Source organism: Lepeophtheirus salmonis, chromosome 8 (assembly GCF_016086655.4).
Source record: "Lepeophtheirus salmonis chromosome 8, UVic_Lsal_1.4, whole genome shotgun sequence".
NCBI classification, from domain to species: Eukaryota; Metazoa; Arthropoda; class Copepoda; order Siphonostomatoida; family Caligidae; genus Lepeophtheirus; species Lepeophtheirus salmonis.
In genome coordinates, this window is record NC_052138.2 from 35,531,434 (window position 1) to 35,545,855 (window position 14,422).

Here is a 14,422-nt window from a genome sequence, read left to right on the forward strand (position 1 = left end):
TTTTGAGGGTAAACCATTTCCCGGAGAGTTGAGTCAAACCATGATAATGAATCACTTCTACGAATGTTATCAATACGATAATTAATGTCAAATTAATCTTTATCTATATCCTTAAGAACATATTAATTTCCAAGGAATCAGTTTTTATAATGTTTTTAATTGATTGAAAACGATAGCGTTTGTTCTAGGTATTTCGAATTTCAGCCATCGTTTCCTACAAAAGTTGCAGTAGTTTTTTTCGGGTAAATATCCTCGCTAGTACACCAGCAGCGCCGAAGCAATAAGAGCCATTAGGTCTCACTTTCTTAGACTACATATAATATTTCTATAATGCTAATCCTTGTTTGTCAATCCACGAGTAACGGGCAATTAAGTGATTTGAACTTATTCCATTTGGACCGCTGCACTGTCGGGTTAGTTTATTTTTCTTTTAAATTAATATATGTTGTATTGGTGATAGGTATCATATTAGTTCAAAATAAACTTAGTCATTTTTTCTATATAGACACTTTTTCTTTTTTTTCTCCTGACATTTTTTCCTGATTTTATTTGAAGTTTATAACAATTTTTTTAAGGCTTATTCTTTACGCAAAACACACACACACAAAAAAAGAAGTTTTTTGGAGATCAGAGGGATTAAATAGAGAGTTGAGTTATAAATCCAAAAGTGACTGGTGTCTCAAAATACAAATATACGATACGGATGTTTTCTAAATTTTTTCGAAATCAAAAAAGTTATGGGCAAAAAAAAAAGAAATCCGTGAAAATTACAGTTATTTTTAGGTACAAAAAAAGAAAGAATGAACTTTCAATGGAATATTGGATTCGTAGATAAAATAAAGTTTATAGAAATTGGTCTGGAAATTTGTTGGCATATAAATTAATGTTTAACTGAAATATCTATCATTTTTCAATTTTCAGTCAAATTTTCTCTCTTTTTGATCAAATATCAATTTTTAGGAAGAAATACCACAAAACATGTTGGACATAAGATAATAAACATAACTATGAGAATATTGTATTTTTATTTTCCAGAACTTTTTATTACATAATTTGTGGAATATTTGCAAAAATGAACCATTTATAGAGTGTTATTTTTTCATTGACATTCTCGATAACTATTTTTGGTTTTGTAAGTACAAAAAAAAATCTTGGTAGGCTTGTGTTTCCCTTTAGAATGCCAATAAATGCTATTAAGTACTTTTTGAAAAATTATTGCAGAACAGTTTGTAGCAATTATCTTTGCAAATTTTGATATTCCAATTTTTGACAAAAATACAAGCTGAACTTCTCATCTCGATAAATTTTTTCATCCATTTATGTGGGTATGTTATTTGAAGTTTATAATTCATTTTTAAAAAATTTATAATAATTCATTTATGTAATATATGCAGATGCTATATTATAACGCAGCATAGAATCCCTTAACTCTCCCACGTGCCAAGGGGGTCTCAAAATAGAGAAAATTGTATTGACCATTTGTCAATGTGATTTCTAGCTGCCTACTTGTCCCGAGTAAGTTGTACAGATATCTATGTACAAACTTTTGATACAATGCCTCATGTCACAAGGACAAATAAAATATCGAATGTAATAATTAAGTTTAGTCCATTTTATTTTTTTGCTAGACTTCAACAATAAATAATAAAATAAAGGAAAACATGAATATACTTTGTATCTATTTGATAGTAATCAATTAATTATAATTCAACAAACAAACAAATAAAACTGTCTTTGAGGGTAGTAAGTCTATAAATTGCAATATTTTTTGCCTTAAAAACTTCTTATCCATCCCATTTCTATTATTTTGATTCCAACACTTTCAAAGGATATATGTATCAAAGCACTTCTGTATGATTCTTATATTTTTTGCAAAAATATACTGTAATACTAACACATCTTTGGAATTGCGGTTATTTAACCAATTCATAATTATATTAATTTATGTTCGGTTCGGTATTTACAATATATTTAATAGGTTAACAAATAAGTATAGGGGAGCCAATTACAATGATTTCCCAGGTACTATGGCTGTCCATCTATTCACACTCTATCATTCATTACTTAGACAATACAAATAAAAAAATGGCTGCCCTTTTAATCATATGACTGACTAAGCAACGAGAGTGAATTTCAACCAAGTGAGAAATAAAAAAATAACTGGAAGGAGGATCAAGAAAAAAATTCTGAGACGAAATCAAATAGAAGCCATTATTATTCCAGATAGATATCTTCTGTTGGATATGCCGTATCCATAAACTTCTTATAAAATCGGGAAAAGGCACGGCTGAAATAGAGAAATGAATTTGGTTAAAAATTAATTGTAATATAATAATCAGTGGTGTCGCTAGACCCTTTTTATAAATATATATGTATTGTACAAGTTGCAACTTGTATAATCAAACTGTACGAATTGTAACCCAAAAGTGAGATGAATAACTTTTAATGAAATATTTATAGCACTTGGAATTCTGTATTCTGCAATAACCGAATATTCCATGGATAATCAATATATTAATAGTGTAAGTTTTGGCTATTTTAATACAAATATTCTGCGGACATTAAAATTCAAATGCCCACAGTTATATTACTTATAAATATATACATAATAACTATGTTTTTTTAATAGATCAAAAGAAAATGATTGTAAATGTATAGTTGGTAGAGTTGGGAAAGTTAATGCAACTTAACTTAAGTAAGATAAGTTTATAAGTTAAGTTAATTAACTTTTAACTTAACTGGTTAATTATTTAAACAGCGTTATTTTAACTTCAACTTAACTAGTTAATTTTTAATTTATCAAAATTAACTTTTAACTTAACTTGTTAATTTTTAAAGTGCCTTCTCTTAATTTTAACTAAACTTGATAAAGTTAATTAGGTAAAGTTAAATTTATTTTGTTCTTCTAAGTTGAAATATTAAAAAACTGTCTTTCAGTAACCGTTTGTTCTCTGAGGATTTAGTTAAACACTGTGTCGACACTATCTATTCTATTAAACTTTTCAACTGGGTTATTCCACATCAAATAGATACAAAGAATATTTTCTCATTGAAATAGAAAATGTCGTTTTTATATTATCTTTGATATTTTTATAATTTTACACATAGTTTAAAATTAGATAGAAACTCAAAAATCAAAATTTTTAGCTATCTTTGACTTCCATTTTAGTAGTAACTCGAATCTGTATTTTTTTTCATGGTCGTTCGATTGGAAGTGAAGAAAATGTCAGCCAGAGAGATCAACAGAATAATCTTTATTATAAAGCCTTGATAAATCTCTGAATGGACTAACTTAAATTTTTATTTTTAATATCAAAATTATTTTTAACTTAACCAAAGTTGGGTGAGTTAATTTAACTTAAATTACTCTAAAGTTAATTAACTTAAACTTAACTAGTTTAAAAAAAATTTGAAATTAACTTTAACTTAACTAGTTAATTTTCATAGAAATAGAAATTAACTTTAATTCAACTAGTTATAAAAAAATAAAATAACAATTAACTTCAACTTAACTAGTTAAAAGATAAGTTACCTTGCCCATCACTGATAGTTGGTCATTAAAATGATCAATATTGTAATTAAATAATGCATTTTAAAAGGGGAGACTTAAAACATGGACAATTGGCTTGTACAAGTTGCAACTTGTCCAGACTAGTTCTATGGAACATATATATATAACATTAATAATTTTTGGGACTAGCCACTCCCTAATGATGAAAGCTAGAGTCTCTATGTATAGAGTTGAGGAGGAAAATGTCAACTTACCCGCAGCCTTCTGCAATATGCTGAGTTGAAGTATCCGAAACAAAAACATGACAAGCGTAGCGGGGAAGTCGAGGATGTTTTGTGACAAATCCAAAGAAATGAGAATCTCTCGGATGGAAGCCACAGAAAGTAACATTTTTTAAAGAGTAAAAGTAATCATGACAAGGCGATGTTTGTTGTAGCTGTGATGAAAATATAAAAGACATAAAATATGAATCTCGATGCATAGAAGTCTATGTATGTATATTGCCCAACTTACCGAGGGCCTTGTTTTATCTACCATTTTAATTCCTTTGTCAGATATCTCAAGAACAGTCGTATGAGGTCTAGGTGCATTATCAGCAGAAACGATTTTTCTAACAGCTTGACAAAGAACAGCATTTCCTTTGTAGAGACTACTCTCTACACTTCCGAGGTAATCTAAGAGGTATCGCTCCTTACGATCATCTCCCAGATTGGGATCAAAGTCATTGTACTCGACGTCGACAACATGAGCCAATGGAAATATTCCTTGCTCCCCAGTACTGAGATTTACTCCTGAAAAGACATAAAAGTATCATGTAATATGTATGTATGTATAGGTATATACTGTTCAACATAGTCTTAAATATATTTATAGGTCTGTTTTTGATGTTATCACACATGGAATCAAAAGCGGTCTAACAGATCAGTCTGAAATTTAACAAGTACACACATAAAATAACTAGGGATTGGACAATTAATCGGAATCGGGAATGGGAGACCCGGGTATTTTTTATGGAATTGGCATCAGGAAACAAATGTTTAATTTGCGATTCCAATTCTAATTTAGTATTAGCTAGGAATTTTTGATTTTTACTAGAAAATTTAATATTTGAAATTTAATTTTTCCAATTTTTTTTCTGAAAAAATTAATTTTCTGTGAATAACTATTTATTTTTGAAATTTTTCTCCAAAAAATGTTATATTAGTTATTTTTTTAAAATTTATTTGTGGGAACAGCTGCGGATTTTAGAAAATGTATATTTCGATATAATTTATTGAGTTCCTTTCAGGGTTAATATTGATTATTTAAATTAAACTACATGTGTAAAAATAATTGGTATTTGTTATTATAATTAACAATGGCTTCTATCCAAAGCAAACATTTGTGCATTTATCGAAAATCGTTATTGATAACGTTATATATAATATGTAATTTAAAAAAATTATACTGTTTTCTTTATAAATATCTTTTATCGACGATTCTTTTCGTACGTAGATACATTAAACATGGGCTGATGTCAAAATATTTTCCAATTCAATATTCCGATCCGATTTAATATTTTAAAATAATTTTATATACCCACATCCTTTTTACCATTGTTCTTTGTTTTGTTTGCAAAAAAAATTAATGAACGAAAAATACAATATCTAAAAAAATCAAATCGAAATATTTTTAATAACTTTTCAGTGACAAGACTTTTTTTAGGCCTTGTAATCTGACTGGTTATTTTGTTGTTGTAATGGTGTGTCTCATAACCAATCATTTTTTGCCTCTGTTTGTTCGTTACTTTGTTTGTCAGCTACCAGGATTACGGGAAAAGTACAAATCAATTTTGATCAAACTTAGTAAGAACATATGGTCACATTAAATGTCATTTCTAATTTGTACATGTCAAGGTAACACATAACATAAAGAATGTATAATCGACCATAACTTTGTAACAAATTGAGAAACATAACTCAATTTGATTTTGGGCAGAGGTATTTGCCACTACAGAGTGCCCATTTTAAATGCTATACCTCATCAAAAAAGTTTATTCGTGAAAGACACATTTATTTGAATAAAAATGTTTCTGTTATAAAGTCCGGATACATTAATTTGATCCCGTTGTAGTAATGTGAATAAGATGACCGTTTAAAAAAATAAGATCAATAAAAAAGAAACAGAAAAAGTGTCTAAAATCCGTTGGTAGTTAGTCTATTCTTCCAACTATAAAAGTACTATTATTCTAGGTTCTAGGAGGATTCATTTCAAAAACGTTCGTCTCACACTCTTTTGCCTCGATCACACTCGCCATCAAACATCTTTGCCATCATACATGCTTGCCTCCAACATGTTTGCAGGGCTACATACGTGCCTCCGATCACTTTCGCCGTCAAAAGTTATAAAATAGATCTTATACAGAAATATTGACATGTTATTCGTATTTTTCAGAGTTAAATAATTACTTCTTAGTTCTAATTATTGAAATCAGGGCTTACGTATGAAATAACGAATTGACTTCCATAATTTTAATAAAATATATAAATATATGTACCTTTTTTTTTTGGTTACCGTTCCATCATATTTACTGCATAAGATCTATTATAACGTTTGACGGCGAAAGTGCTGGGCGGCAAATATGTAGCACGCCAAATGTATAAGAGGCAAACATGTATGACGCCTAAGAAGCTTGACGGCGAGTGCGCTCGAGGCAATAGAGTGCAAGGCGAACGTGTTTGAGGCAAAGCTCCCTGTCACCATTATTCTATAATAGTTGATAATTGCACACATGTTTATCAAAACAAATTCGTCTGCAATCTGCATACGAATTCCTAGTGGTGTTAACATCTCTCTCTCTCTGAATGTTGAATCTCCTCTCTTCTTTGGTGTATTTAAAAAAAAAACACATAATGACATAATATTTTTTATATTTTTAAATATATATAACTATAATTTACCCTGCACTGATCCTATTTTAAATGTAGAGGGTTCTCCACTTAATAGTTGTAATACATTTCCGTCCCCCTCCCCCCTTAAAAATGGGCCCAAATACCAAAATGATTATTTTTGGTTAATTTGTTTATTAATGCTAAATAAAATCATCTATTTTTTTTATTTTAAAACAACTGTTTGTGATCACTAATTGATTTCAATGCAAAATTCTCACAAGTTAATAAATAAAAGGGATAGGATGCCTGTGAAAATGTTAAAAATGTCTGGTTTACTTACCTTCGCACCATAAATCTTCTGCTTCCTTTTGGACATAAACTGGATCTCCGATATGTAATGAAAGAATTAAAAAATAACATTATAATTTATGAGAGGGAGATGCAAAATGCATATATGTATGTTGGTAAATTGAAATTTATTGTCTTTACCAAAATAAATTAATTGATTAATTCAGGGGCGTACGCAGACGGAGCAAATTTAGAAATTTTTCCTTTGTACTTCAAAATTTAATATTTGAAATTTAATTTAATTTTTCCGATTTATTTAATTTAAAAAATCTATAATCTGCCAGAGAACTATTTTATAAATCATGCGTAGGGCAAACACTAATTGCCTTTATACTAAAAAACCCCTGGCATTTTAGCATCCTTTCTATCTCTCTCCTTCTCAATATGTCTTATATTTTATCAATGATGTGATAAGGGATGTTAATATTGGCTAAATTGAAGTTATGAAAAGGGAAGTATAAGTTGGTAGAACCAAACTATGAATGCTCTTATTAATTATTCCTTCCTATTCTTATGTATCATCGAGCGTGGAGCACTATTTACACGCACCTCAATTTAGTCATTATTTGCATCTCTAGGTATGATTTTTATTTTCAAACTGCAGATATCAATAGCACATTTATTACCAACGTGGTACGGGTTCGAATACTTTTAAATTATGGCTCATCTGCGGATGTAAATATTCGATTCATCACTTGTACATACAGGGTGGACAAGGTAAATCCGGAATAACTTTAACAGCTAATTATGGGACTTGTATAAGAGATAAAAATATTATTTTTTATTCATTTAAAATCCACATTAAATGTTAGATGATTATTTATAATTTGAGGCTTTGTTCTTGATCAGGATCTCTACACGGTGCCTAAATGCCTTGTATGCTCTTGCTACCTTGTGCAGATCCAGGTAATTCATTGTATTGACGATGGATACCTTCAAGGCCGCAAATGAGGCATGATTATTATTGCAGGTGTTCCTCCCCATCCTGTCCCACAAGTAAAAATGACATGGATTAAGGTCCGGGCTTTTGGCTGGCCAATAGAATGGAGGCCAAACATCTGGCTAAGTTTGTCCTTATAACTCTTGGACAATCTTGGTCTTATAAGCAGGTGTTGAGTCTTGCTGGAATGTATATAGCTTCCCATCAATGAACTCATTCATCCATGTGATGACCACGTCCTTGAGAACATCCTTGTAGACCTTCTTGGTCCCCTTCTGGCCCTTTTGGAAGAAGTGGGGGAGGGGCATAACTTGTCTTTCCGTGCTGATGACCACCAGGACTATAACCGAAGCCAGATTCTTTGTTTTCATGACTCGTTGGACCTCAACAGGATCCAAACCGATCAATCTATCGTTTCTACGGTAATGGTTGGCGTTATTGGTGAAGATTTTCTTGTCCGAAAAAAAAACTGCACGTAACTACCTTTGCACTTCATTTGGTTAATAAGAATTTTACCCTTTGTGATTCTGCTCTGTTAGCAGATGCTTTGAGGCTCTGACCCTCGACAAGTAAACCAGGTCAATCCTGATGGCATTTTTGATTGTCTATTTGGTCACGTTACGGTCTTTGGCCGGCTTAGCGTGCCTGTATGAGTGTCAATTGATCGTTTCAAACCAGCTATGAACCTTTTAGTACGGATTTTATCAGATCTTGTTGAATGAGCTGCTCTCTTTGTCTTTTCCTCCTCATCAAAGGACTTAATCACATCATAAATTTGATTTAGGATATTTGAAGAAGGAAATTATCTCCTGAGTAGAGTGACTCCGCGTCCAGCTTCGATGATGGAAATTATCCTGACTTTTTCCAATCTTGAACGACGCGATACTCAAAAAACCTTGTCATTCAATTCGATAGCTAACATATTTAGCTTGTCGCAAGTATTAAATTTTTTTATCACTTAACCTATACAAGTCTTATAATTATTCGTTAAAGTGCTTCCGGATTTACCTTTGTCCACTTTGTGTATACTTTATAACTCATTAATTAGTTTTTGATATAACATAATTAGGATAATATAATGAAGGTAAATTGTATATACTCATTAAATACTATTAATGGTTATAATTGGATTATCAACAAAGCTAATTATAATGCATTTACGTGATTTCAGTTGACAGAATATGTAGATATAAAATACGTCAATGTTTTATACAGATAGATATCAATATTATACCATTGACACAATCACCTATTTGGATTTTGTGTGTTCAAATAATATATGTATCCTACAACTTCAATTGTGTTAATTAGTGGAATCATTTTGTTAATATAACATCATCAAAAAAGAGCACCGACAACTATTAGTGTAATTATGGAGGCAATAGCCAGTCGAAGCATTTGAAACCTTATAAATTTTTCAGCTATCACTGGTAATTATAAAAATCATGATTATCGTTGCATTGTTAAATAGTGATGTACATTAGCATTGTGAGACAAAATTGTTGTGGGAATATGGTTGTGAGTAATTTTATTACATTATTTTCAGCAATCAAACTATTGAATTAACTAAAAAAAGAATACATTTTAGTTGCTTCCTTCATGGTCCCCTTTTGATATCCAAAAATACCCCTCAGGTTATACAGGGGGCACAAGGCAGTTTTAAATTCCACTGCCACCGCGTTTCTAATCATCAATGAACCTTTATAATATGTTATAATAATTGTTTTTAACCAAACAATCCATTTTTTTTTATAAATTAAGTTTTTCTTTTTACACAAACTTGATGAATGTTTTTTTTTCCACCAAATTTTGATCATTTTGTGAAGAGTTCTATTATTAGCCGGAAGCTTTAACCCGAAGCAGCCTTTCGTTTCTGGCCGGACAAAAAAAAATATTGCAGAGTATTCTTACTTATTCCTAACTTCATATTGTTTTTGTTTTATTTTGCTGGTTAAAGTTGGTTTCATAGACAAACTCTACTATCTAGTCTCATATTTTAGAAATACACTTATGAATTTTGTCCCAACTTATCTCGGCAACCCTGCAGATACTGATCCTCAATTCTACTCTAAGTCCAACAATAACTTACACTTATAATTCCCGAGCAAACTGTCATTAATATTCTTCGTCTTTCACGATCACACCCACTATTTTTTATTTAGATGCTCTTTTCGCAATGATAACAGCTTTAGAAAATAAACAAATCCTGTTCAGATTGCAACTGCATAAAGTAGTAGTTTTCTTTTTAGACACCTCTAAGATTTACTATCTAATACAATTTAATTTCTAACTTTTCACTAACATGTATATATTTATATTCTAGACACAGGCCATGTCATGATTTACTAAAAAACTAAAAAGTTACCTATATGTATGTGAACAATGTAAATGTATTTCTACAGCAACAACATTATTTTTACGTAGTTACTTTACTTTTGGCCTCTTTGTTTTTTAAAGACCCAAATAAAGGCTTAAATGAATGAACGACATATTTCGTCTCTAATACATTTTTTTATCTCAAATTCTCATGTAGGAATGAAAATTTATAGGTTTATTTTTTTATTCCCAATCCTTTTTTTTTCTACGACTCATTAAAGAACATATTTCATTCGATGAGCATGAATATTTTTTGAACATTTAGTACGTTAGTGCTAAAGATTTAGAATTAATGAACTCACTATCGTTTTCCAAGGTTAACTAATCTATAATTCCATAAAGGGCCTTTAAAGTCTTTTTTTTGACGTGTGTAATTCCATAAGGAACTGAAAAGGACACCATATTGGAGGCATAGTTAATGATATAGAGGGTGGGGAATTTTAATTCGGAAAACTGAAGGATAATGTACATATTATTATAATTTATTTCCCAAAATTAATTTAGCAATTTACAATTAATTTGCTCTTACATGTAGTCATGTAATGATGTGAAGAACTCAAACCAAACATCAGGCTCCAACCTGGCTCTGAGTTTGGCACATGCCTAGATGAGGAACCCCTTGTCCATGTTGGCCACTGCCTCGAGAAGGGGAGCCCGCAAGGAGCCAACAGTGTTATGTGCACGGTTATTGAACTCTCTCTCTAAGACACTCCACACATACTAACCCATGGGCTTAGATCTGGTGAGCTAAGAGACCACATTTTCTTTGCCTACCAGAAGTCTGAAGTGCGTTTTTTTTGCTCTCAGAAGGATTATGAGTCTTTTTTGCAGGGTTTCCCAACCCATCAGACTCATTAGGTATGCGCCAGGCACAGAGGCACACATTCATGACCACACGTTCGTATTGGGAGGATATCTCAGGGATTTTGTATTTATTCTTGTACAGTTTTCTCAGCTAAATCTGATGAACACACTTTGATAAGCATATATTTCATTTCTGCCAAGATATTGAGGTATAAACTTGTTCTGGATGTTTTACTTCCAAAATGATGATTTCACGTTAAATTTATGTTGACCTTGGAGAATAAAAGTATCTTTTATGTTCTACGCCATTTTCAAATGGTCAAATCTATCAAATTGTTTTCTATGACTTGAATCCTGGACAACTATTAACACCTATAAAATCAATTTTTTCTCCACTTATCAATCAACTTTCTATTTCTATCACTATTCAAACATGTTCAGACTTGATGTTTTGAATGTTACTTTGATATTTTACATCTAGTCCATGAGTTAAATAAAAAAAGTGACCGCATCATTTGTTTTTATGACTCGTACAGATTTCATATAAATGAATACATTTTTGCCCATTTATGGAGAAAATAAATAAAAAAATATTAATAAATGACATAATGAGGCCATGGTATGAATTAATTGTATTTTCAATGATTAATTTGTTTAAGAAAAAGAACCCTGTATAGAAAGCCTTATAAAGAGTGAATATATATTATATATGTTGTCTCTTTCTGTGATTATCTTAGAGTGGAGAAAAAAAATGAAAGTAATACACACTGTAGCATTCATCAAAAAATCCTTGCTATTAAGCAGTCAGGCAAGATAAACCGAAAAAGCGACTTCTTAATGCAGATGACCTCTTAAGCCAGGTTATTGTGATGAGATACTTCAAATATGTAGCCACTAGACCAGGTTTGACTGTATATTTATGTGATCATTTTTTTTTGAAAAAAATGTTATTTAATAAACGAAGAACAAATTACGACCATGGAACAATCATTTTTCAAAAGTTGTTTTATGAAATATCAACATTAACAGAATGCAAAATAATTGAAAATATTTAAAGTCTATTACCAAAAGATCCATAAAAGAGAAAATTTCATAAAAATAAGTGATTTTATTGATGACAAATGCTTAAAAGCTACCGGTAAAATATTTTAAAAAGGTGATGTGTGACAATTGCATTGAAAAAGAAACAAGAAAATTCCTTCCAAATAATTATTCATTGCAAAATGCATCAAATATATACATATATTGTGCATACTTTGCAAAGGTTGGATTGCTATTATTTCGAGCTTCACAATAATTAGATATCGTATGTGGTTAAAGAAATGAAAATTTGTCAAAATCAGTTGCAATAAAAAAAGTTATATTTTTGATCATTTTTTTATATTATAAAATTAAAACTTTCAAAATGATGAATGAAGGGGGAAAAAAGTTTTTTTAGTCCTTGATCATAAAATGAACAACATTTAAGAATAAAAAAATGATATTGAAAGCAGGGAGAAGTCATTGGCGAGGCAATTCATGGATTTGGTAGGGCCCTCCTTGATCTTTTTTTACAAGTAAAAGGAACTCCGGATCCGTCTTTAAATTGTACCCCCCACTTCCTGTTTTTTCTGGAAAGGTATTTTCCTCGCATTGTTCATCTTGCCCACCTTGAAAACTGGGCTCCTGGAGCACTTTAAAATGTTCATAATCCTTGCCACTTCAACTTGAGCATTGAGGAAATCTGAGATGCGCTGCCTTTTGCCTTATTGCTCACTCATAATGACTAGATGGCGAAATGTTTATTATAATTTGTGTATGCACAAGAGATTGCTGAACCAGAATGTCAAAAATAATAAATAAACCGTACTATATTAATGAAAAAATTAACATTAATTAAGAGTCCACATCTTGGAACTCCACCCTGTATAAAATCCCAGTTCACTAATAGGGACAAAAGGACCCATAGGACCGCTCTGAAGATGATACTAGCCCGAATAAATAAGGACTGATACAATTGTATTCGTACAGTGACAAAATATGGAATTTCACACCTCTTCGCTTTAGCGCATGTTCTAAATGATGATTTAATAGATGAATTCAAATTAAATTGCGCTAAGCTGTCTAAATAAAGAGGCCCTGCATTTTATTTAAATTTGATTTTTCTTTCGAAACATTGCAAGTAGACTCACCTTCAAAATGCACAAACGAATAAAAAATGCATTTGAGACATGCAAAAGTCGACAGTATGTAATTTATTGTCTGATAAGAAACTTTTTTAATGCAGCCCAACATGAAACATTACATATCGCTATAACATGGACATGAGTTTAGAAAGTCATATTTAATGTTTTTGATTATGTTTCCCTTCCTTTTAAGAGATAGGTAATCGTGATGTGAAGAATAATTATGAAATATAATAGGATTTAAGGAGAGAGAAAAAAAAAGGTATAATTTCCTCCTATATATGTAATTATTTTATAAGATAAATACATGTATGTTGGTAAAAATAGGCATTTTAATGAGAGAACATGCCATAATAGGTTTTCTACTTTAATACTTTTAATTAGAGAATTTACTTGTGATTATCACAAAAGAAATACTTAACATATTATGTAGGGAATCTGCATCATCGTTACCTTTATTGTATCACACAACCTTTCTTTAAAAACAGAAGAGTGGGGAAATAACTTAAAATCAATTGTTAGTAAGGCAATTATTACCAACTATGGAATTATTAATGATTGTTGGTAATTGCTAACTGCTCAAAAAGAGCTAATTCCTATATTTATGTGTTAGCAAGATAACACCATGAGAAGATCCCCCCAATGGTTCTTTCTATGGTGCCGCTGATGTAAGAACTATTCAATTTCTTGCGACTAGATACATTGATAATTTCCTATCCGATCTTAAATAATTTATTCTTTAGTAGGGAGTTCTTATTCCGTTTTTGGTTTCAAACACATCCCTTACATGTAGGTCACGTCGTTACTTTTGGTTCTATCACACAACCTTTCATATGATAAGAAAAAAAAAAAAAAAAAAGGCTAAAAATCTCTTGGTTGTTAGCTAATGCTTTCCAATTATTGAATTACTAGAATTAGGCGCATGACTATAGAATGGTCTTATTTTCAATACCCTTCATGGTGACATTCAGCTCATAAAAAGGTCATCACCTTGGGTTCCTAGCCTTCTTACAGAAAGGCATAAAAACAATCATCTGAAATGGCAAGGAGATCAAAAAACAGTATTTAGACCATGGATAAACCTTTTTGGAGAGTTTGGTCACCATGGACGATTCAAGGGTTCTATATTTGACTCCTGCAAACAAGGAGTCTAATCCAACAATGGTATCCAGTTACAAATAATCCCACTATAAAATCCAAAGTTGTTGGAAGTGAGAAGAAATAAATGTTCATTGTCTTCTTTGACTTCAAGGGTATCCTTTAGCAGTACTACATGCCTAAAGGTCATACCAACAACTCAGAGCAATATGTAACTCTTCTACAAGCATTTACGAAACATTTGAGGAAGAAAAACTAAAGAAAAATTGTCCATGGATGGCTTTTCATCAAAACATCAAAATTTTCCCTC

The 14,422-nt window shown here is 31.0% G+C and overlaps 1 protein-coding gene and 1 long non-coding RNA gene across 3 annotated transcripts in view; one reads left to right on the forward strand and one right to left on the reverse strand.

Annotated features, from left to right (window-relative positions):
• Window positions 1-1,597: 1,597 nt before the first annotated feature.
• Window positions 1,598-14,422, reverse strand: part of Aplip1 (JNK-interacting protein Aplip1) — a 58,138-nt gene continuing 45,313 nt past the window's right edge. Inside the window, exons 6-9 of one of the 2 annotated variants that reach the window (XM_071890494.1) lie at window positions 6,722-6,772; window positions 4,046-4,302; window positions 3,766-3,947; window positions 1,598-2,287 (exon numbers count right to left, since the gene is read on the reverse strand). In XM_071890494.1, the coding sequence (XP_071746595.1) occupies window positions 2,215-2,287; window positions 3,766-3,947; window positions 4,046-4,302; window positions 6,722-6,772 (563 nt within the window). In that variant the 3' untranslated portion in view covers window positions 1,598-2,214. Of the gene's footprint in view, window positions 2,288-3,765; window positions 3,948-4,024; window positions 4,303-6,721; window positions 6,773-14,422 lie in introns of both variants that reach the window. The other variant, XM_071890493.1, reaches the window with a different exon arrangement.
• Window positions 3,863-4,721, forward strand: LOC139906140 (uncharacterized). Its single transcript, XR_011781461.1, has 3 exons — window positions 3,863-4,002; window positions 4,066-4,332; window positions 4,385-4,721. It is a non-coding gene; the product is annotated as an uncharacterized lncRNA (long non-coding RNA).